The sequence below is a fragment of the Falco peregrinus genome, chromosome 4 (assembly GCF_023634155.1).
Source record: "Falco peregrinus isolate bFalPer1 chromosome 4, bFalPer1.pri, whole genome shotgun sequence".
NCBI lineage: Eukaryota > Metazoa > Chordata > Aves > Falconiformes > Falconidae > Falco > Falco peregrinus.
Genome location: NC_073724.1, coordinates 65680493 through 65704166, shown reverse-complemented (window position 1 = coordinate 65704166; position 23674 = coordinate 65680493). Strand labels below are relative to the sequence as shown.

At 42.0% G+C, this 23674-nt stretch overlaps 1 protein-coding gene across 11 annotated transcripts in view; it reads left to right on the top strand.

The window, feature by feature from the left end:
* The window catches only part of MBNL2 (muscleblind like splicing regulator 2), a 113562-nt gene that overhangs the window by 86721 nt on the left and 3167 nt on the right, over positions 1-23674 (top strand). For 4 of the 11 annotated variants that reach the window (XM_055801591.1, XM_055801598.1, XM_027788363.2 and 1 more), the window contains 4 exons: positions 2409-2462; positions 3114-3267; positions 6558-6593; positions 8026-8120. In XM_055801591.1, the coding sequence (XP_055657566.1) occupies positions 2409-2462; positions 3114-3267; positions 6558-6593; positions 8026-8120 (339 nt within the window). The remainder of the gene's footprint in view (positions 1-2408; positions 2463-3113; positions 3268-6557; positions 6594-8025; positions 8121-23674) is intronic. The other 7 variants (XM_055801599.1, XM_055801595.1, XM_055801600.1 and 4 more) reach the window with 5 other exon arrangements.

Below are 23674 nucleotides of genomic sequence, written 5' to 3'. Positions count from 1 at the left end.
CTTTGGCCCCCCTCAGCCCATCCCTGCATGCTTAGGCTGTGTTCCTGTTCCTCTGGGGCCATCAGTCCCTGCTTCCCCCTTCTGTGTGCTTCCCTTCTTGTGTTTGAGTTTAGTCAGGAGCTCCATGCGCATCCATGCAGGCATCCACAGTGTGGATCTTGCTCGTATTCTAGGAGACATTATAGCATACCAATGCAATGTATGGCAGAGAAATACTATGCCTCAATATGTTTGATCATTTTTATTATTATTTTTATTTCCTTTCCATAGCCTTTTCCTCTTGAGTCTGTAGCTATTGATTTTTTTGGTTGTTAGTTATGTAGGAGATCAAATGTTGAGCAGGAGATAACCTGATGGAACAGAGTGAGGCAAAGGAGGTTTTACCATCAGGACAAAATGGAAGAAAAGACGAAGGTGGGAGAGAAGAACGGACGGTTGGTCTGAAAGCCTGAAAAGAGTGAGAGACTACATGGAAACAAGGTTGATGAGTAGGTCTAGGAACAGATCAAGTTAAAACCTTCAAGTGGGGAAAACTGTGAGACTGAACTTGCTGTGGAAGATGAGGGGAAAGCCAGGAATAAAGCTTCAAAAGAGGGAGGTGAGGTTAAAAAAAGCATGGAGCAGAAGTGGAGAAAGGCAGTCATAAGCACAGAGTTGATAAGTTAACAAGTGAGTTCAGATAAGATCTGATTAATGAAGGTAATTAACTGAAACGCTTTACTCTTAATGATGTTGATTTGAATGTGTGGACTTCATCATCACATAATGCTGAATTCAGTTCTAGTGCTTCACCTCCATGTAGCCTACCATCCATGATGGATACGGAGTGGATCTGAGGCAGTGTCCCGTGCAGACAGAGTGATGTCCTCCATGGGGGTACCCATGGGGAGTACCGCACGTTGGCTGCACAGCACCCTGCTTAGACGCAAGAAATCTCTCCAGATGGTCACTTTGCACCAGGTGTTTCTTGTTATGTCTGAGTCTTGGACCTGGACAGGTGAGCAGATCCCGTAGGTCAGGGTATTTCATCCAGAAACATGCTGAAGGAGAGAGCTGGGGAGGGCATCGGAAAGCCTCATGCAACATAGGTGCAACAGAGCCAGGAATAAGGAACAGGTGAAGTGAGGGCTATCGTGCAAAATACCCTGTTGGCACTAGCTAAGCTTGTGGCCGTAGGCTGTTTGTAAGCATTTTGTGCGTTGTCCTCTGTTACTTTTTTTCTACTTTTGTTCCTGTTTCCACATACTGATGTCAAGATAGACGTAATCTACATATCCTAATGAGAGCTAAATACCAGCCTGTGTTCAAAAAACAAAAGTAAAATTTCTGATTTCTAAGTAAATTTTCCTTTCCTTTCTAAAGGTTTGTAAGACTTACTTACACTGTAAAACTTGAAAGTGATATTTTATATGAGATGATTTTTTACAGTGCCATCATATCAGCCATAAGTTTGATCTTATTATGGAAGTATACATAAATGTATATGCCTATGTATTATGCCTAAATACTTTCTTTTAAAAAGATTAATAATGCTGGACTAGTATCATAACTCATACTTTAATGTTCGCTTATGAACTGAGAGCCGTATTCTTACTCCCTGCTCCAGAAGCTAGTACTGAAGGTTGTAGCAAAATTTAAAAATATGTTTTAAATTCTGAAAGACATTTTTTTCCTTCTGAATGTAATGTGGTAAGTTACAAGGCAAAAAACTTTTCAAAAATGACCCAACTATAGGGGAAAAAAAAAAAAGGAATTAATGATAAGTTAGTGTAACTGGACATATTATTTATTCTGCTTTGTATTGGCAAAGGAGAACCTCTCTTTATTTTGAACCCCAAATCTATTGAGTGATGCACTTATCTTAATTAAAATACCCTCACCTTGCAAGCACTGATATTAATAGCATTTGTAATGCATTACAACTTTCACTAGTTCTTTGTATTTGAAAATGTAGCCTTCTAAATTGATTTTTCCACTTTAAAATGTGACTTAACTAACTTATCAGGAATTCTTATAGGCGTATCCTTAAAACTCTCTGCATCTCTGTGAAGTGTTTATACGATGCTTAATAGTGTCTGCAAGCTGCTGTTTTACTCAACTTTCCTGAATTTCAAACATCTATATTTTACTCTCTTATATGCTTTTAACTAAGGTATAGTAGATGCATTTTTGCTTCGGTACTAATTCAAAATGTAATATTCATTTCTTTAGAAGACATTTTTGTTGTTGTGCATGCCTAGTGTTTTGTATGTTGTATATTGCATTCAGAATATTTTTTTCCTTCTCACCTATCCACAAATGCAATGCCGTTCCCATGATGCACCTCTGCTTGCTGTTTACCTGTATGTTAATTCGCTTGAATCCCATTGGCCCACTGCCATCATGTGCTCGCTGCCTGTTATTAAAAGACTCAGTCGACTGCCAAAGCAATGAAGCGACCTCTCGAAGCAACTGTAGACCTGGTACTTTGACCTTTCACCTTTTGCTTTGCATGTAGCTTTTTTATTTTTTATTTTTTCAGAGAAGCAACTAATGAAATTTGTATCGCTTTACTTTCGAACATCAACCGGAAATAATTTCACATACTCGTTAATTTACCAGAAACTCTATTTATCCATCTCATTCTCATATGTAATAAATGCAGACGATTTAGTTTGGTTCCTAACATGGTTTCATTTTTTTAAATATCCTCTCATGAAAAGTGGAATTGAGATAAAACTGCTTCTGTAATTGAAAGTGCTTAACGTAATCCATTAATCTGTATAATAATAGGAAACAATATTTAAATTTAAGAAATAAAATACTTGGCAATGAAACACAAGTGGTTTTTTCTCCCTGTAATATTTGAAAACCTATTTAAAGGCAATGCCATTTTCGTTGCTTTAAAGGCCTTTCTTTTCAGTAGTTGTGCTGCTACAGTTTTAGGTTAATAGTACCATGCTTTTGCTATCAGTAACAAAATTTCACTCATTTTACATTGCTGTGCTTTGAGTTAATATGCATGGCGAGGCATCTTCAGCTGCTTTAAAAAACAATAAGTTGTTGTATTTATGTATATGTTACAGACAACGTCTTGAAAATTATGCCATTTTAACTAACTTTCTTATTCACAGGCCTTTCCTCCTGGTGTTCTTCACCCTTTACCAAAGAGACAAGCACTTGAAAAAAGCAATAGTGCCAGTGCCGTTTTCAATCCCAGTGTCTTGCACTATCAACAGGCTCTTGCCAATGCTCAGTTGCAGCAACACGCAGCGTTTATCCCAACAGGTATGTTGTACTTCTGTTGAACCAGTTTCGCATTCCTCAGGCAGCTTCCATCTCAGGCAGCTGCACTTAACAGAAGATGGTTTGATGCTCCCTACCCTACTCGAAGTGAAGTCTGCACAGATGTTTACACGTTATTTTAATTCCTCTTGCAAAGTAAGAGAACTCCAGCAGAAATTTCAATATGCTGTCAGGCTGCTTTTCACATTCTTAGCCTCGTTCATCATTTTCCAGAGTTTTCCCCTTTTTTCCTACCTTAAATTGGCTGTGTTTTGACTTATGTCTGCCAGCGCTCTCCTCGGAGATGAGAGGGCAAAGTTCTGCTAACAAAAATGCTGGGAAAGATCATCACGCTTCAGAGGTGCTGCAGGAAGTATGCTGTGGCCGAGGTGCATCCTCCTGCTCCCTCGGGTGCTGTGTCACAGCCGCAGGGATTACCCCGGCTGCCCACGAGTGGAGCAAGAAGGGGAGCACAGGGCGTAACCTTCTAGTCGACACCTGCGTGGGAGCCGCAGCAAAACACTTTGCTCCCCACAGCTCCATTAAAGGGCTTTGAAGCATCAGAGGCGTTTCTGTGGTTTTCATTTTTGGAACACCAGCAGAACTTTTCCTAGCATTTGCGGCTGGTAGCTGGGGTTCTAATTCTTCATAGGGGTGATCTGAAGACGAGTGAACGTAATTTGCATTTCAGTGCTCAGAGCTCTGTAAAAGTCAGAGCATGAAGAGATGGCTTGAACTGCACCGTGGCTGGTGGCAGGGCTTCTCTTTAGCACTGCAAGAGAAAGAATGTGCTAGGTGCTCATGTAAACAATAACAACATAACCCTCTAAATTAAGTCGGTCACCCCCACTCCAAACTTCCCAAAGGTAAAATCCTGCCTAATGAATTCTCCGATTTCCTTTGTAAATAATAAGTTATATGGTTTTGTACCAGAATGTTAATCGAGTGTGAACTTTCAGAATCGTTTAAAACTATGTGTTTGCAAATGCACTTGACATTTCAGCGATGTTATTTTAGTATATAGAAATAATATCGGTTAAACAAGGAATGAAATGCAACACATGATGATTTCCTGATCTATCAGCATTCCCATATGTTTCTAAAGATGAAAACAAACACAGATGGCTTTGACTTCATGGAATTTTTCTATAAGGCCTGAGTAACAACCTTGGAGCCTGCCCCTTTGTTTATAATAGTAAATTATACATGCCATATTTTTGGCACATTGGTGCACCAGAATATCTGTGGCAGAAAACATACTGACATTTATGGGAGTGTTTGAAAAAAAAAAATAAATTGTGAGCCTGCCTATTTGGACATGAATGGAAGACTGCCCTGTGCTTACAAACATACACAAATTTATTTTACATTGTAACCCTGAGAAGCTGCAGTATGATATATGCATTATTCCTTCTCCTAAGCCCTCTCTCTGAGGGCTTATTGCTATGATTTGCAATTGACAAGGATTTTAAATTAACTATGGAAAATACAGTAGTCTAAACCTTTTTCAGTGAAATAGCGTTTGGATATTTTCCAGACTTTTGGAGTGCTCATGCTTCCTTAAGTAGCTCATTCTTTGTGCTTTTTATTGTCCATCCCTCTTTACAACTAATGTTTGTAATTATAGTTTTATCTTACAAATTTCTGGTGGTAGGAAGGGTGGGTCTTGGAACCAAACCTTAAAGGCCAGGTTGTTGGCATCCCCAAAACAAGTGCATGAAAAAAGAAGAAACAGAGGGATAACATAGCAGATGGAGCCCAAGCCCAGAGTTGAAAACCTTTCTCAAAGTGCTGAACACCCTACTCTTTGCAAACACCATCAGCACCTAGAAAGGATGTTAGAGAGAGGAGTGGTGTATGGGAGGAGGCTAGGAAAGGGGACCGCCTCTATATGAGTGGGTGTCATGAGCTTTTCGTTAATGGTGCTGTGTCTGACATTCCCACATTTCCTGGGAAGGTTGGATTTGGTGGGTGTAAGGACTGTTACGCCGCCCAGGTCTAAGGAACAATGCATGACATTATCTGTTGGATTTAAAATGATTATGCGGTATTTTCTGAACTGGTATAATTTTCAAATGTGTTCCTTGTGTGTGTGTGTTAAGTTAAATTTTAAGACAAGTTTTGCTGCTGGTATATATATAAAACTTAATTGTTTTATATAACTTCTTTGCTTTCTTAACCACTCGCTCCTCTAATAAGAAGTGTGGGGCTTGACTTAGCATGGCTTACCTCTGAAGTTCTGCACTTTGTTTTACATCTGTTTGATTGCTTTGTCACCTTCTTATTGTTTGGTGAATGATCTTAAAAACAACAGATCTTTTCTCTCTTCCCATTGCTGTTTGTTAGTGTTTCTGTAGCCTCTAGAGGACGAACTTTGTGTATTCTTTGGGGACTTTCTTGGGTAAGGTCATTCATAGTTAACACTGCTACTGCGATGGTCTGATACGGGGCTGTGGTAGTAATTAAGCAGGACTACAGGAAGCATATTTGATTTTGTATCAAATATGCATCTACCTGGGACTAGTCTACTTACCTGCTTGCCTTCACCAGCTTGCTATATGCACTGTACTGAAAATACACCGCTGCTGCTCTTTTTTTTTGTTTGGTCTTCCCAGAAAGGTTTAAGGGCACCAAAAGTAAACTACATGGCAGTCTTTCCAGAGCACCTTTGAAGTGCGCTGGGAGCCTTTTGCTGGAACATTACACACTTTAAGGTTTTAAGCTTGGGGAGTTGTCAAAGTATTGTTTTCTTTGGTCAGAAGCACCTCTCCACCTCTGGTGTTGTGTTAAGAATGAGCACATTAACATCAAACACAAATTTCATAAAGCCCCTGCAGAACAATATCAGCTAATTCCATTTTAACTTCTTTCTCTGCTGCACATCAAAAAGTTGGGGAGTGTTGATCCGCACAACATGGAGCTGTCTGAATTACGCAACGAGTTCTAAAATTCCCAAATAATGTGACATTTGACCAAAGATGTTTCTGCAAAGAAAAACCTGTTGCTGCAAAAGTACTAAGTGGAAGGATAAAAGTACCAAATAAAAAGGTTTATGAAGTATTTGGTATATACACAGAAAGTGCCAAAAGTCGCACGATATGCTTGGGAGTTCAGCAAGGTCATAATCACCTTTTTTTGTATTAAAGCAAAACTATGAATGACCTTACAGTTTCATTTAACTAACTTACTTCTCTGTGGTTATGCTTGAATCTCACTTTGAATGTTAACTCTAAACAGCTAACCTGTTTCTTCCCTTTATCCACTTTTTTCACCTATCATTGCATGACACGCAGGGTCAGTTTTGTGCATGACACCCGCTACCAGTATTGGTAGGTTCCAAATTTCTTTATTGATCTCTTTTTGTACTGTATATGATGTATATTCACTTGTTTCAAAAATCCTAGGCAAGATTCAGACACTGACTAGAATTAAAGGTTCGCTTGTCATTCTGGTTGACTTCGCAGAGTGTTTAGATTTATAGATGAAAGCTGCAGTTTAGATGTGATATCACCTGCTATAACAACTACACTGCAAAAGCATAATACCATGAATTCCAGTCTGCTTTTCAGTTTTCAAAGTTTTATTTCTCTTTATATTTTATATTGTCTAGTACTATAAAATCATAAAATACTGGAGAAAAGCCAGCAAATTTCATCAGTGTTTTAAAGTTTCATAGTGGTGTGCCTATTTCTCCTTTTTGCTGTGTGTTAGAAAGTTTTATCAGCGTTTCCCAGAAATGCCTACTTTGATCCACAGAGGCTCTGTTGAAACCCGCGATCTGAATCTCACTCCTCTGTTAAACATATTTGCAGCTTGGAGTTAATATTTTGGGCATGCAAAGTGGAAGTCCAATGCAATATAATATAGCCTCTAAGACAGAAGAGTAATCTTTCTTATATTCTATAGCCCTGTCCCAGTGATATTTTTGTTTGTGCGTGTGGGACTACTCAGATAAGCATTTAAAGTACCAAGCCTTTAAAACGTCAAGTTAATAATTCTCCAATGAAGGTGCTTATTAAAATTCATTCTTAAAATGAGCAAAAACAATGACTTTCACAAAATCAACCTTGCTTTTTTAGGTTAAGCAAAGTAGTATTTAGATAGGAAAATTATTATCATCCTTCCGATTTTTGCCTCAAAGCAGATAGTAATTTAACTCTGATAAAGTCTTTAACAGGCAGAGCTAGCAGAAAAAATGGGTAGATAACATTATGAAGGAAGATGGCAAGTTTCAGACTTACTTCAAAGTGAAGATAAGTGAAAATGATTCGGTTTTTAATTGCATTTGAAAATTAAGGTAAACATTTATTGGTTTTCTTCCCAGTACAAACCGCTCTTGGCTTTTTTTTTTTTTAGTAGAACTTTATTATGCGGGGCTTTAAATCAATACTGGGGGAAAACAAATTGCTCATGTAACAGTTCTCAGGTAACAGGCAGTTTTGATAGACACCTCGTTTGCACAAGCAATCTTCTTCTTAGACATAACACCCGTGTTTTCAACGGTCCTTGCTTTTTTTTTCTGGGAATCGCCGATTGTGTTGACAACCTTCCTTTAATTGTACTTGTAATAAGCTATTTTCCCTTTTTTTTTTATTTCTCCGCCACGCTTTCTCGCTTTGCACTGTGATTGCATGCCATCTGCCGGTTTAACCCATGACGATGGCTTGCCGCTCTTGATATTCACCATGCCAAAAATACCACTTCTCTTACCATAATGCTGCACCCTCCTGTTCATTGCTTCCATGGTTCCCCTCCTGAAAGTACCCATGATGCACAACGCTACGGCCGCCACTGTCTCTGCAGCAACAACTCCTGCAACAAGTGTTCCCTTCGCCGCAACAGCCACAGCAAATCAGGTTTGCTCCTTTTAAAGCTTTCTTTCACAAGATCCCGAACTCTAAATGAGTGCTGAGATTTTTATTTTAATTTTTTTTTAACAAAAAAAATTCTCCCAGAGAATTTTTTTTCTTTCTGTGTTTACCCCATCAAATTTTAATTTTATTTTTAAGTCGTTTATAGCAAGTGTTTGTGGGACAGGTTGCACTTATTTAGAGTTAACATTTGTTGCAAATAATGATGTAGCTGTGTTTTGTGTTGCGATGTTTGTACCTAATTATTGTGTAATTAACCCAGCTGGAGTTAGAATCACTGTAGGACTGGACTGCTTACAAAAGTCTATTATTAACTCCTAAGTTCAAAAGAAAAATCATCACAGGTTTCAAACGTTCAGGTGTGTTAATGTAGCCTTCTCCATGGGGTGTGTGGAAGTGACTAATCTGTGAGCATGGAAGCTGACTAAACTCACAAGCGGGAACAAGGCAGCTAGCAAAAAACCAGAAAAAATACTGAATGTTTTCAGTAAATGCTAGTGACCAAAACAGCACTGAAGTGCTGAAAATTATGACTATGCCTGCTTAATGTTTGAAAGTGTATTTTGAACCTGGGAATTGTATTTCCCTAAGGAAGGACATTGTTACAAAGAACCCCTAGGGTTTTTGGCAGAGGCAGGCTAGGAAAGATGATACTTTCTCCTTTTCTTCTGTGGTTTGTCATGTTAATGGCAGTTTTCATTTTGGTAGGGTTTCCCCCCTCCTCCTGTAGAACCCGATTCCCAGGGAGAATGTATCTATTGCAGCTCAGAGCGTGTAGCTTTGACCTCCCCTTTGGGGGCTGTAGAGATTCCCCCACCCCCAGTGTGCCCAGCATCTGCCAGGAGAGGGGCTTGCGCAGCAGTTGGGTCGCTCTGGCTTTTCTGTTGCTCTGGGACCATGCTCGGGTGTTTCAACCCGAGAGCTGTTTTCTCTCAGGTTTTGAGAGGTCAGACTGTGGAGGAAGCAAGCAGATTTGCTCACCAAGAGAAAGCAAAGGGCTCTGACCCCTTCACCTTTCCTGGTGTTGCTCCTGGCCAGACTGACAAGCTGTTGCAGACCCAGTAGAAACCCTGCCCCTCCACCTGCCAAGGGATGACAAAGAAATCGGTGAAAACGTTTTGCTTAATAATGTTAGACCAGCGGATTTACCTTTTTTTGCTGTCTGTCCCAAAATTATTTAAGTATCCCATGGAAAAATAGAAGTTGCCTCAAGAGTTTATTTATAATAACTTAGGAAAAATATACTACCTCTGAAATACACCCTACTTTCTTAAAGAAACACAAACCAGTCAGTTTTCTCCGTTTTTTTTGAAAGGCTCGTTTGCCGACATTGTGGTGTTTGTGCTTCTAGCATTTTCACCCAAAGAGGGTTGTCGTTTTGTGTGTTCTTTTCTGAGAGCTGGCTTCTTTTGACGGAAAAATGCTTAGGACGAGTGGGAAAGTACAGCAGGCAAATGGCACGTTTCACTGTCCTTCCCAGAACAGCATCGGCAACAGAAAACGGTTTGGTGGTACCCAGTGTAGTTTTGTGTTCCCAAAGAGGTGACAGAGAGACTTGAAGATGCCAAGGGGCAGTCTGGGGGGGGGGGGTGGTCAGCTGGGGACACTCTCCAGCATGGGAATGCAGCCAGGGCGGCTCCACTATCCACACTCCTGAGCACCAGAGGGACCGATGGTGGCTGAAGTAGCATAAATGCATGTGCTACAAAAGGACCTGTAAACAGCCTTATTTTTTAATTATTTTTCTTAAGTTAAAATTGGAATACTGGTACACAAGTAACTAGTGCAAGTGGGGAGGCATAGGTGTGCCTTAATGCACTTTCTCATCTAGCAGAGTAGCAGGCAGAGCCCTTCCTTTCCCATTGCAGATTTTGCTTGCATTGGAGGATTGAAGCATTTTAAATTTTAACAGGGGTTGTAAGAAGTGTCTGTGTGTAGTTAGTTGGCTGCATATATTTGTATACATCTAACTTCATGCTGAAATTAAAGTATGGTTTAACACGGGGATGGGTTTTCACTTGTTTGACTTCAGCCATTTGGAAGTTTGGCATCCAGTTCATCTACCTTTCTAGAAGTCCGTGTTAGGGCAAGGTAAATTGCCCTAGAGGGTCCTGCCTCTGTTCTGTTGCCTGTGGAAGGAGCGTAGATGTGTAACCAAAACCGCACCAACTGCATGTGGAGGAGATGAGCCCCACCCCAGCAGCTTTTCTTGTTGGCTTCTGTAGCATGTGCCATTCCTGTCTTTTTCTTCTCACTCTTCCCTTTCTTTTAGTCATTGCAGATCTTTCAAAGCTACTGTAAAAAACTGTATTTGAACATAGGGAAAGTAGTAGTAGTTACTGCTGCTTTATAAAAGGCAGATCTCCAAGTTTGCTGTTTGTTTCCAACCTCCTAAGAGTTGGAGACAAAGCTGCAACACTGGGAAGGGCCCCGTAGTCACTCTGTGGTCCTTACTCTCAGTATTTCTTTAGCCCAAGAAACACAGAAGGAGCAGGTAATTAACTTGGGTTAAGACTTTGTTCATGGTCGTGATGTCCTTTGTGTCCTCTTGTATGGATGTAAACCCTCCTCTGTTCAGAAAAGGACTTTTTTTACTCCCATCTAGATAAAATTTTCTTTCCGGGTCTGTGCCACTCTGCTTTACATACTTGTGGGATACAGTTTCCTCTTTCTAGTGTCTCTACTGCACTTTTTAAATCAACCTGCAGCCTTTGGTTCATCCCATTTCAGTTCCCATGGCTTCTCACAAAGCCAGGCATGAAATAAAAGTTGTAGCAGGGCTTAATCATTTCACTCAGTGTCATTTGGCTTGGTATTCTGGCCTCGGGAGAGATTGCTGGACTTCTTTGGGGGAGTGTGATGATCCTTGTGTCTTTGAAGCACCAGTGGAAGGACGAGTCAGCATCCCAAAAGTTACAGAGTCTCAGCTCATGGCTAAAAACCCGAACAACTCTGTTGGTTCCAGTAAATTATTTAGTATGTGCTGTCAGCTTGTGTTTTGAAAAAAGATGAACTGTGTCTCGTGTCTTCTGTATGTCCTTTCTCTGAAAATAACACAAGTAACAGCTCAAAATGTGCCTGCATTGACACTCACAATTGGTCATGCTCGGCCAGCAGCTCTACGTTGCGTGTTCAATGTATGGCATGAGGCACGTGAGAACATTGTGTAGGGTTAAAGGCTTTACTGTAGTACATCCGTGCAGGGTGACAGTTAAGAATATATTGAAAATTGGAAGTCTCTTGCTTTTCCTGACTCATAGAAGTCAGGTTTTAAAACCAAAATAATTTTCTTGCAGTGTCCTTCAGAGGGGAAGAGAATCACTTTGGGCTCAGTGCAATGAAAACAGGATGGAGCAAAAATGCTTTAGCAAATCCTGTTTTACAAATCCTGGTTAAAAACTGACTCAGTTGATACAAGAACTGGTGGTGTTGCTGTTCATGGCATGTGGACATCTTTGTGAGGGGGTGTCCCTACTTACTCTAGTTGCCAGGCTGTGATGAGAGGAGGTGGAGGTGGGGGACTTCAGCTTGGGATTTCCAGTGAAAGGCAGGTGGACTTCCAAAGGTACGTGAGGAGGCCAGGAGCATGACCAGTCAAGAGGTTACTGGTCCTTTCCCTTTTGCTCTTTCCCCCTCCACAACTGCTCCAGCCATTCCCACCAGAGTGGGGCTGCAAGCCACAGCTGCTTAATCTCGCTTAAGGGTTAGATCCTTAATGAACTTCCATTCAGTTGTTGTTTGGGGATGCTGACAGCTTGTTCTTGGAGGATGGAACCAGCAAAGTTCCAAGTAGTGTGAAACGACGGTGAGAAGCAGCATTAGGGCAAGTATTTGGAGGGTTTGATCCTAGCTCCCTCTAGTGCATGCGTGAGGGCAGAGATATGTGAAACATCTTATTTAAAGTATTAATACAGTCATTGTGTGTAAATATATACTTCAGAGATCTTTATTATAAAGCTTTTAATTATTACTCCTGTAGCTAGCGGACTAGCAATACTCGAGCAGGCAAGGAAACTGTTACCTGCTCAGCTTCACGCACAGGTAGAATCATAGAACCATTTAGGTGGGAAATGACTTTGAAGATCATTGAGTCCCACCATTATCCCAACACTGCCAAGTCCACCACTAAACCATGTCCCTAAGTGCCACATCTACACATCTTTTAAATACCTCCAGGGATGGTGACTCAGCTACTTCCCTGGGCAGCCTCTTCCAGCGCTTGACAACCCTTCCAGTGAAGAAATGTTTCCTAATATCCAATCTAAACCTGCCCTGGCACAACTTGAAGCTGTTTCATCTCATCCTATTACTTGCTACTTGGGAAAAGAGACCAACACTCACCTTGCTACAACCTCCTTTCAGGTAGTTGCAGAGGAACAAAACAATATTTATTGAGTTTTATTTATATTTATGTACACTACTGTAATTTCAGGGTGATACTGAAGTCATAAGACCATAAGGAAAATTGGATTTGGAAGTTTGGTTCTCTTTTTGTTTTAATACTTGTTCTATAAGTAAATACAGGATTAGAAACTTGGGAAAAAGATTGGAGGTGTTGATGTTCATGCTAATACAGATGCAGAGAAATGTGACTTCCTCTACTCTGCACTCCAAAGATGAGTTAACAGAGGAACAATGTTCAGGATAATCTATCCTAACATTTGAGAGAGGTGTCATTCTAAATTCTGGGACTGAATTTCAGTTTTGAATAATGCTAACACACCTGCTTTGGGGGACTTGAAATTTCTGAGTAGAAAGCCTTACTATTGCTTCATGTACGTATATGCATTGGTGAGCCCTACAAGGATTAAAAGGTTAGGACTCAGCCCGAAATTAAGACTTGTGGGTGTTGGTGTCTGGGTATGGGTGTCTACGTGCAAGGTAGAAGATTTAAGTACCCAGTGTAGGCTGTGAAGGTTATCAACACAGTCAGATGAATTCTGGAGAACAGTCTGGCTCAACCTTCAAAAGTCACGCAGGGCTTGGTTCAGTTGCCTAAACATGTGTCTACTGACGTTTAAGATCGTCCTAAGATAACCTTGGAGCTGTAGGTTATCCAGGACATTTTGACAAGCTTGACAGATGCAGTACAGGAGCTAGACAATCTGCATACTTCTGAACTGGATGACAGACAGGAGACCTTAGCCCAGTGGTACTAAAAGCCTGGTGAGCAAATGAGCAGCAGTGGGTGATCACATGAAGTGATCTCCAGGCTCCGTTGGCTTACTGACTAGGTCGTATCACCCCATTGACTGCGACGGTAGGTTAAGGCATTGGCACTTCTGGGCCTTTTTTATCTGTGTCCTCAAGCTCAGCGGGTGTTTCCTAAGCTCTTGCTTATTACAGGACAATTAACCAAATTCCAAATTACTTTAATGAAAACAGTCTTGCTCACATCAATAGAGAACAGTAGTACATGGCCTTATTTTCTGTAGCAATGGAAGTGGGACAAAGACTGACGGTATAAAAATAGCATTACAGAGAATGCTGCTTAAAGATGTTATTTAGTGACAGCATTATTCTACTGCTTATGTGACCTTTAGTCAAGAAGGAAAAAAAAATAACATTTCCAGTAGGAAAATTAAATACTCATAGGCCATGTCTGAAAAGAAATATAAGATCAACAGGCTGTCTCATGCTAAGCCTTGTGATTATCTAGCGCAGCTGTTTTAAATTATGCATCAGTGTTTGCACTAAATTAGGTGGCAATTATGCAGATATTAATTATGAAATCATTCAGTAGCCTTCAGTTTTGTCAAAATCTGTAAAAATACAATGAAGTGAAAATAAAAAGTTATGCCACAAACAAAAGGACAATTAGGATATTTGCCCCAGAATTCAAAAAGTAGTTAACAGGATGAAATACAAACATGCCAGATGTTTAACGGGAATTAACGTGTGGCAGCGAGGGAGGGGAGCTGCGACCTGCAGCAACAGAGCACCCCTCTTTGCCAAGGTGCCCACAAAGGCAGCCACCGCTCCCAAAGGAGGCAGTCTCCTTAGACTGAAATGTCATGTTGCACCTCCTGAAGTTATTTTCTTCTACACAAAGCAGAAGTGCCAGTTTCTCCCTCTTGCAAATATTGCCTGGTGTCCCGAAAAAGGGCTGCCCCTCCAGTCTACCCACGTAACCCCAGGAAGCCACCTGGCAGGACGGAGGGCCGTGCTCAGCGCTGCCGACAAGGCTTTTCCTGTCTCACACTCCCCTTCTTCCTGGTGGAAACCTGCTGAACTTGTAAACGGGGAGAAGTAGCAATATACTGAGAAAATTAATTGAAAAATCTGGAAGGTAGTAGTAAACGGCCTTTTTTGTTGGCTAAAGGCAAGCTTTTGAGAAGGAAGGTGGGAAGGGGAAACAAATGTTATTTACATCTTTAGTGCCAGTATACAACGTTACAAATAAGAGCCTATGCAAAATTCTTAGTGATTTTAAAAGCTTCAACTGCAGTTTCTAAGGGAATGGAGGAACAGGTAGGAAAGCAATTCTGCAGTGAATAATAAGTATCTGAACAATTTTTGTCTGCTTTCTTTGATTGAAAGTTTTGGTCTAAAAATTCTATTAAGTACCAAGTTAAATGCTCCTATAGAAAATTCTGTTCTAGCAACAGAAAGGGCAATTTGAATCTGATATGAAAGAGTCCAAAAAAGGAGACGGAGGAACTGGTTCCTTTCTCAGACACATAATCAGAGGAGGTGCTTGCAGGGAGCGTGCCCTGGGCGGAACGGTGCTGGGCGTCTAGCAAGCCCATCTGTGGTGCAGTGCTGCTCCGCACAGAGGTACCGGCAGGCCTTGGCGTCAGGGATGCTGGACTCAACATCCTGCCTTGTACCTGCACCAGGCTGAAAAAATGAACCTAAACGATCCGTCATTGTGAAGAGTCATTTCTCTGGAGAAAGTATTTGAATAGCAATAGCTTGCCACGGTAGGATAGGCAAACTTCAGTGGCTTGCTGCCTCTTTCATGCTGCACACCCAAGAATCACAGGCCTTAATGCAATCAAGTTATTTTGTCTAAAGATGCTGAGTTACATGTAAGTATCTGTAACTTTCAGAATTAACAGTTTGCAGACTCAAGAAGTGGGAATTCCTTATCTTGAAGCCCACAACAAATCTCAAGCAGTGTCAAGAAAAGACCCTTTGAATTGCCTTGAAACAACTGATGTTACAGAAGATGTGGCAGAACTTTGTTTTATTAAACTTTAAGGCAGGAAAGGAGAAAGGCCAAAAGATTACCCTTGAAAATGTAAAGCAGCTCTAAAAACAAAGTCTCATGCAAAATTTAACCAAGTTTTTGGTTTATTTTTAATAACATTTTTTTCTGTCTTAAGATAGTGTGTTTTTTTCTGCGTAGATGATGAAGACTTCTGGCAGGGTTGCATACAGAGTTTTAGATCAGATGCTCATATAGAAGAAGCCAGTGGGAAGAAATGGAAAATCTCTGGGTTTGTTTTTTTAGAAATTCCCCACACACACACAGCCCTGCTGCTGTAGAGGACTGAAACCTGACTTCCTCTGGTATCCTGCTAGATGGCACCATCACATCACATCACATCAGCAGTCAGCAAAGGCAAACACTTCTTTTACATAACAAAAATAAAGACATAGTTCCCTTTCCTGTTGCAGACTGTTTTAGCTTTCATATCACTGCAATTAAAAAAAAAAGTATTTATGTTTGACATGGTAGCTCTCTTTTGTGTTCCTGATTTCTGTTGTCAACAAATGATACTTCGACAAGTTGAGTGAAAGCGTTTTGGGGCATGTATTTATTATTTAAACATAGGGACATTTTTCTGAGGTCAGCTCATTTTGTAGGCATTTGGGGGAAAATGATTTTGTTTCATTGTGTTTAGCATGTACACAGGGTCTCATGTGAGTCTGGTTTTTTTCCGTCATAAATTTTTAACAACACAGTGCAGTGCAGCACTCCAGATGAGCTTGTTTGGGATTCTGTTCTTCAAAATAATTGCATCTAGACATCTCTAGCTGTTCCAGCTACTTTCCCTTGAATTAAACGAATATCATGGTTTTATCTCAGTGTATGATTTATTGCCCACCAGAAATGCCAGTCTTTGGCTTTCAGTGTGCAGGAGGCTGCTCAAGTCCCCGCAATAGAGGCATCTATTTGTTTGTTCATTTGTTTGTTTGTTTTTGTGCCTGTCATGACTTCCAGCTCGAGGCAGAGATTTGTTGATTGTTTGGCTGGCTTCATTTTTGCCACAATATTACCTGCAGTGACACACAATAGTATATATATTCTATTTATGTGGGAGTATTCAGACAAGAAGGAATTAAGGAAGCGCTAAGCAGTCAAAGGTCGGGAACATAAAGATTTCCTCAGAGAAGTTGTAATGAGTTTTATAGAACTGCCACAAATGTTTTAAGTGCGGTCTCTGACGAATATCCTTGATGAACAGGAATGTGGTACCTCTCTATGTTTCAGTTTAGTTCTGGATGTTGCAGTGGACCACCTTTTGCTGGGAAGGGAGTCTGAACTGGAGCGCCAGGTTTTGGGAGAGGAGAGGTTTCAGAGCCTTGGGTACTGCTGGGGAACCTGCTAGCCATGCCCTGCGTGCCGTGGCACTCTTCACCTAAAAGGAATGCCTATGTGTACTGGCAGCCCTGTCTTGCATGCTTTGGGCATGCATGAGGTGTGAGAAAAAGATATAAAGCAGGTTTTGTTAAAAGAAAAAAAAAAAAAAAAGCCAGGTGAGGAGGCCTAAGAAAATGCAGGTTTGGAGAAGTAACACCCCTACAAGAGGAATACGGGCACTCTCACAGGTAATGCACAGCTTGTGCTTGGCCTTTCACTCCCTTGCGCTTTCAGTTCCTCCACATAAGCCTATTCTGGCAGTTTCTAAAATTCAAAAAGAGAAGGAAAATGACCGGAAAGTAGGAAGTGAAAAACAGATGATTACAGTAGCTCAGACCTGCTGAAAGGTGAAATTGAGTGCCTATTCAAAACAGTCACTGGACGGGTGCTCCTAAAATATTACAGCAGTGCTTTTCTCATTTCTATGGAGTCTGTCTGCTGCCTGGATGATTAGTTAAAAATAGATTTTGGTAGAATGTATTAGAGTATGTTATGATCAATTTTTAGTACTGCATTATTTATTACTTCAAAGAAGAATAAATAAAGCCAGATTGCTTTCATTTTTAAAACAACCAGTCCTGTTTCTTTGGAGTGAGTAAGTACCTGTCAACAGTTGGACTCGGTGATCTTGAAGATATTTTCCAGCCTAAATGATTCTATGATTACTTGAGTAAATACCTATTGAAGCTTATAAGCATGCTAAGGAGTTGGCAGCACAAGTGGCTCTGGACTCTGCTGTCAGGAGCCTGTGACTATTCAAATGAGAAGAATGATGCTTTTGAACCCTTGAGCCCTTTGGGATCCCGTAGTTGCCTTGATCTTTTCTTCAGATTATCCTGAAGAGCTGGATTCAGACAAGGTCTTTGTCAGCTTTATGACACCCTGATGGCCAAGAACTTGTACCTGGTAGAATGAAAACGTGCTAGGTAGTGTCCACTTCAGCGTGGACATTGACCCTCAGCCATTTCCAGAAGTATATTATCAACATATGGGACAGGCAGAACTAGGATTTAGGGAAGAAAAGAGGGCATGGAGCAGGGCACCAGAATTACTGTGTCAGGGGATGGGCTGTGAGAAATCCAAGCGAGTAGGACTTCCAGTCCTCAGGAAACACCAGATGCCCCCTATGTTAGACTGTATGGGCAGGCAGCCAAGGAAAGCTGTGGCCTAGATATCTCACCCTTTATATACAAACCAGAGGTCACCTTTTTGATGTGCAAAGTAGACAGATATATTGGGGATGCACTGGATTAATGGAGAAGCAATAAGATAAAAATCCTTCTTCACCCCTGAGTTGAGGAGACATTCACAGTCAGTGAGAAAAACAAAACCCGTGTACCTTAAATCATAAGATGCTGGAAATGAGAATGAGGTTTCTGGCCATCAAGAGAGGAGGAGCAGCAAAGAAAAGCCAGCGATGCAAGGTGGAGCTCAGTGTGTTTATGAAAACTGATGAAGTGTTCGGCAGCGATAACAGGAGTAACAAAGTGCTTTCAGCAGGTCGCTCCAACCCTATTGGTAGTTCCTTTAGGTTTTGTATGGGGATGCATTTATTCGGGTTGGTTTCTTTTCAGTGTCTGCAGGTGACCCTGTAGAAAGATGCTAGTTTCACCAGTTTTACAAGGGTACAGACTGCTGACCGTGAATTTTGAAATGGAAAAACAGGTTAGATGGATGCACACATGTGCAAGTGTAGAGACAATGAAGGGAGTCTTTTGCAGCAGTGGCAAGACCTGCGTAGGTCAGGAAGGGACTTCCAAGGGGGATTACTGCTGGTGCTGGGACCAGGGGGAGGGGTAGGACAGCAGCTGTGGTGGGAAAGATGAGGCTTGTGTACCCCTACGCACCTTTCCAGCCCGAGCGCTGGGAGCAGGCAGGCTGCTTTTCATGCAGGTGGGAGCTGGAGCTGGCTCAGCTGTGGGCCAGTTGAGGACAGGAGCAAATCCCATCCCGTTGGGGAGTGTCAGTGGGAGTCCTGGGGAGGGGGATTGGAAAGCTCGGGTTGAGGGTCTGTGCTGCTGCTGAAGCTATGGAGAAATAGGAGGTGAAAAAGTTCATTGGTAAGGCTATTTAAGATTTAAGACCAAGCATCACTGATACGATAGTGATTACTCTCAGTAAATGCCTGAATATTTACTCATCCTTGTCCACTTCTGATTTAAAAAAAAAAAAAAAGACTGATTCATTTTGAAGAACAAGGCACATGCCACAAAACAGCATTCTAAGAGAAAATGAAAAATAAAAGAGATGGAGGCATTTCCCAAAGGCATGGTGAAATATAAATAGTCTTGGGTTTCATGTCAAAGGGAAGAAATACTTGGTGTTAGTTTTATTTTTAGAAAGCGGGAGAAGTTATGAGACAGCTTGATACAAGCTGTCTGTCTGAAAATATCTGTCATTTTTAATGTATACCCTAGACATATCTGACCAGTCTGCTACTTGTGTAAAAAGCATGAAATGTCACTGTGGAAGGATTCATCTGCCCCAGTGCAGGTGCCTGAAAGCTAAATACCTCAGTGTGAACTATTTGCCACAGACTCTCCCATTTGGTGGAGGGGGGAAAAAGCATCATGAGTTGATAATCTGTCTCATGCTAAAATAAGTTCCCAGAGGTAGGCTGGGAAGATGTAAAATAGGGTGACCAGCTGAGCTGTACATATCTGAAATCATAAGAGACTAATCTTGTCTGCAAGAAACTCCGGTTACTACATTGCTTTTAAAATGGAAGGCTGAGCAGTCTGAAATGTTTTTCCTGTGTGTGAGTTCATTTTTGGAGGGATAACTGCTTTGCAATGTGGAGGTCAAATGTAGTCTTAGTGCCCCCTTAAAGCGTAATGATGCTTACAGATCAGAGTGTGATTTGGGGAAATGATTTCAAAACTTCTGAAAGAGAAACATGTCAGAGGTAGATGCAAAGTCATGTTTTCCAGCTGACCCACTATGACAGGTCTGTAGATGAACAAGAGTTCATGTACACTGGATTCATGCAGGATGGTAAATCTTCTGTATTCGTCGTCGTATACTAAATCTGGAACTGGAAACAGAATTAAACAGAGAGTATAAAGAAGCTTTGTGAGTTGTAGCTTCAAAACAGAAAACCTCTCTTCTTAAATTCCCAGCACCCAGCTGTGATTCCAGGTAATTTGGTTAATTCTGTGAGCTGTATCAAGTAAAGCAGTGCGCGTAGTAACCTGGGTGTCAGAAGAGTTCACAAAGGTGAGATTTCCACCTTAATTTAAAAGAGTTTCTCAGGTTTAGGTTTTTAAGTTTCAGGACGATAACAGATCACAGCTGCCTTTGCTGAGTGTGAGGAAGTCCCAAGCAGATGTCGATTTGTCTGCTGCATGCCGTGGGTTGGTAGTTCAGTGAGAAGCTGAAACCATTGGCAGTAACATCTCTCTTGGTTGTTATTCCCCTGGATGACACTGCAGAAGTATATCACCCTTGGGAGCAACCCTGGCTGAATTCAGGGCTGTTCCGTGTTGTGCAGGGGGCTTAATGACCACTGTGGTCATTCGGAGGTCCTGAAGGTAAAGGTCTAAACGAGCCATGCTCTGATGGAAAAGGGAGAAAGTCTTGCCATTTGGGAGCTGAAAATCTCACCTCTAAGGAGCTGGAAAATTTGGAAGAGTGAATGCTTTTTGGTGGTTAGAAAGTAGTTTGCAGAAATTTAGGCTCGCTCTGTGTGCTGCTTGTTTCAGTGAGGTCTAGTAACTGACATCAGCACAATTTCAGTGATTTTAGTCCGAAGGGTAGCCAGCTTTCTGGCATGTCAAACAGGTACCAAGCATGAAGGCAATGGAGAGCATACCCTATGTCTGTGATTGCCTCCAAAAAAATGCCCTTGACTGTTACTAAATCTTTTGTGCATTACTACTCCTGACCATAAATGCCAGGCCATTCTGCTTATGCTAGAAATAGTATTCTTACGAGATCCCTTAATGCAGCAGCAGAAGGTATGTTTTCTGGCACGTCTGTATCCACAGCTGTGGCTCTTACCCATACAGAGCATGAGAAAATGTTTTCCCACGGCTGACCTGTAGACCTTTGTACAGGGGACAATGCACACTCATTCTGAAGTTGTTCATGCATATATATTCTATGGTAAAAGTGTCGATACATTATAGCAAGTTGCTGTGAAGTGTAATGATACAACAGTGTCACTGCAAATATGACAAGTCATATATATGTACATCTAAGATGTTGTTCTTCAAACAGTACAGAACATGAGGGTTGTTGGACCTGTTGTAACGAGGGAGTGCAGCCTGTAGTAGCATTTGCAGGGATGTTCCTTCATCAGTGTGTTCTGTACAGCTTCGCCTTTTCCAGCATGCAAGCGATGGAGTAATTAGCAGCAATGCAGGTTCAGATAGTCTCCGTCTTCCATCGCAGTTTATTACTTCATTTATAGATTAAACAGAAGAGGTTCGCAGTGTGGGTTCCATGTAAAGTAGTTTAGCATTTTATGTTTCTCTGTCAGACACAGAGAAAAAAACAGTTGCAGAAGCTGATACATGTGTATGCAGCTATGGTGGAGTTGTGATCTCTTTTCAGAAATAGGGTGTGAACATATAATTAAAGACTACGGGGTACATTTTACACTTTGTGGCTAAGGGGGAGAAAAAAAAAAAAAAGAAAAAAAAAAGCAGTAGCTCCTTGGTTCTGCATCTCTGCACTGAAGAAGCCTATTCTGAAGGAGAGACTGGAGGGTTTTTTCCCTAGGTGGACTCCTACGTGTACTAGAAATAGCTGGGGTGCGACATGCCCTAGTTACATCCCATGCACGAGCGGCGGTGCGGCGAGGACGATGCAGTGGGAGCAAGCCAGCTCCATAGCCGCTGTCAGAGGAGCATGGTGGGGAGAGCTCCAGCTGCTCCTCCTGCACCCGCAGCCGTGTAAACAGGACATGCTGGCGCACAAAAGGAAAGTGTTTACATTGTTTTCGCTGTGTCCCCAGTTTCAAGAGGGGAGAAATGGCAGGAATAGGGACAGGGGAGTGGAAGCCTTTTCCTGGGTTCTGCCACTCGCTGGAGCAGGGTGGAGAAGGGGTCCCTGCTCTTTTACACTGCCCAGGACCCCTGCATCCTGCCTGGCACGTGGCAGGGTGAGATATACTTGAGTTAATCAAAGTGCCGGGGTAGTCCTACTCGTTTCCCAAGAAACAGCCTGAGATGAGGCCCTCTGCCTTCTCTGTCACGTGCTGGGGGAATTGGGAGCGTCGGTCTTGTGGGGCTCCCTGACCTTTTAGGATGTCTCGGCACAAGGGTCAGCAATCTGTCTCCCTGTACAGGGAGGAAAAAAGCTGTAGGAAAATGCAAGTTTATACCCTCAAAAGTTGGCGTATGATGTAAGCAGCTGCACCGTCTGAAATTCTGGGGTTTTACACTTGAGTAGATTTCAGTTTGTGTCCCATTAAAGCAGACCTTAGGATCCCTTAAATACACTTGTGTGATTATGGCTAACCCGTATAGCTAAAGCTGCTTTATTAATTACATTGACATGTTGGGTTGTAACGTGCTAAAAATATCGGTGCTGATAATCTCGGTCACTTCTTATTTTCAGCACGGCCACGTTCTTTGTACGTACTGTCAAGTCACTGTGTTGTAGATGGACCAGGGTTATCGCAGGCGGGGCTTTATTATTTCAGCAAAGGTATTTCTTTGTTATTTCAGTAGGAAACAGAAGACAGGCGATAAGCTAACAAACTCACAATGGGTGGAAGTTCATTAAAAATATATGTCCTTGTTGTATGTATGATGTATTTAGATGTTAAGCCCTTTGGAGCAGCAGGTGTTTGTACAGTGCCATTACAATGGGGCCTCGCGTGTCACCAGATTTTCAGTGCTGATGGTAATCAGCGATGACATTTTGGCACTCTGGCAAGGGAGGGGGGGTCCGGGAGGTAGTAGCTGTGTACAGAAAGCGAGGTGGTTACAGCTGTGAGGTGGACGGGCAGGGAACTTAGAACAAGCACCTTCCACACAGAGGCAAGCGTGTTTCTTTTTTGCAATCTGTATGTCAGAGGTAGTATGTTGCTGAAGTTATTTTCAAAACACTTCCCGCCCCCCCCCCCCTTTTTTTTAAATAAATACTGCATTAAGCAGCAGTGTAGCTTTGTAACACACAAGTAGGTCAAAGTGCTGTCATGATTGTCTTGCATACCACCTACAAATACAGCTTAAAAATACATCGAGTGCCAAATCAAACGGGAAGAGCAGGCGTTGCACTCTAATTCCTTGACTTGTGCTTAAGTCCAGAGCACAGATTGGCGATGGTGGGATAAAACATCACACCCCTGGCTTTTGACATCACTTTCACCAACAGCTGTTTCAGGCAGGCGATGGAAACCCCGACCATTTTCCAATACTGTGAGCAGGCTGAGTCCGTTGCTGGGCACGTTGTGCGTTTAACCTTCGCAGTACTGGAAGTGCAAGAGTTTGCATCTGTAAAATGGTTGCTGTGCCTTCAGTTTAGAGACAGGGTAGAGGTAAAGCAGCGAGGTTAGTGACTAGCTAGGTGCACAGAGGTACCGTTACGGTCATCCCCCTGGATCCCCCCAACATAAGGAAGCATGAAAAAAGCCTCTCGAGTTTGCTGACCTGCAGATAATACTTTCAGGAAATGAGCAGCTGCTAAAAGTGCATTGAAAAGACACTTTAGCACTTTAGCTAAAGTTTAGCTTCTTGAAAACACCCGGCCCTTTTGATACACCTTTTTGCTTGTTAGTGCCAAGGGCCCTGCCTCCACCGTTTCCCCTTGTCATTCCTGACTTGGTGGGAGCAGGGAGCTGGAGAATCGCACCGGGCACCGATGCACTTCCGAGCTTCCTGGGGAGGCGCAGGGCTGCTTCCCACTCCGCTGACCGCCGGGACGCGAGGGTGCACACCCGCCTGCGGCCGGGCCCGCCCTCTGCGGCTTCGGCACCATCTCCAGTATTTTGACCCTTGAA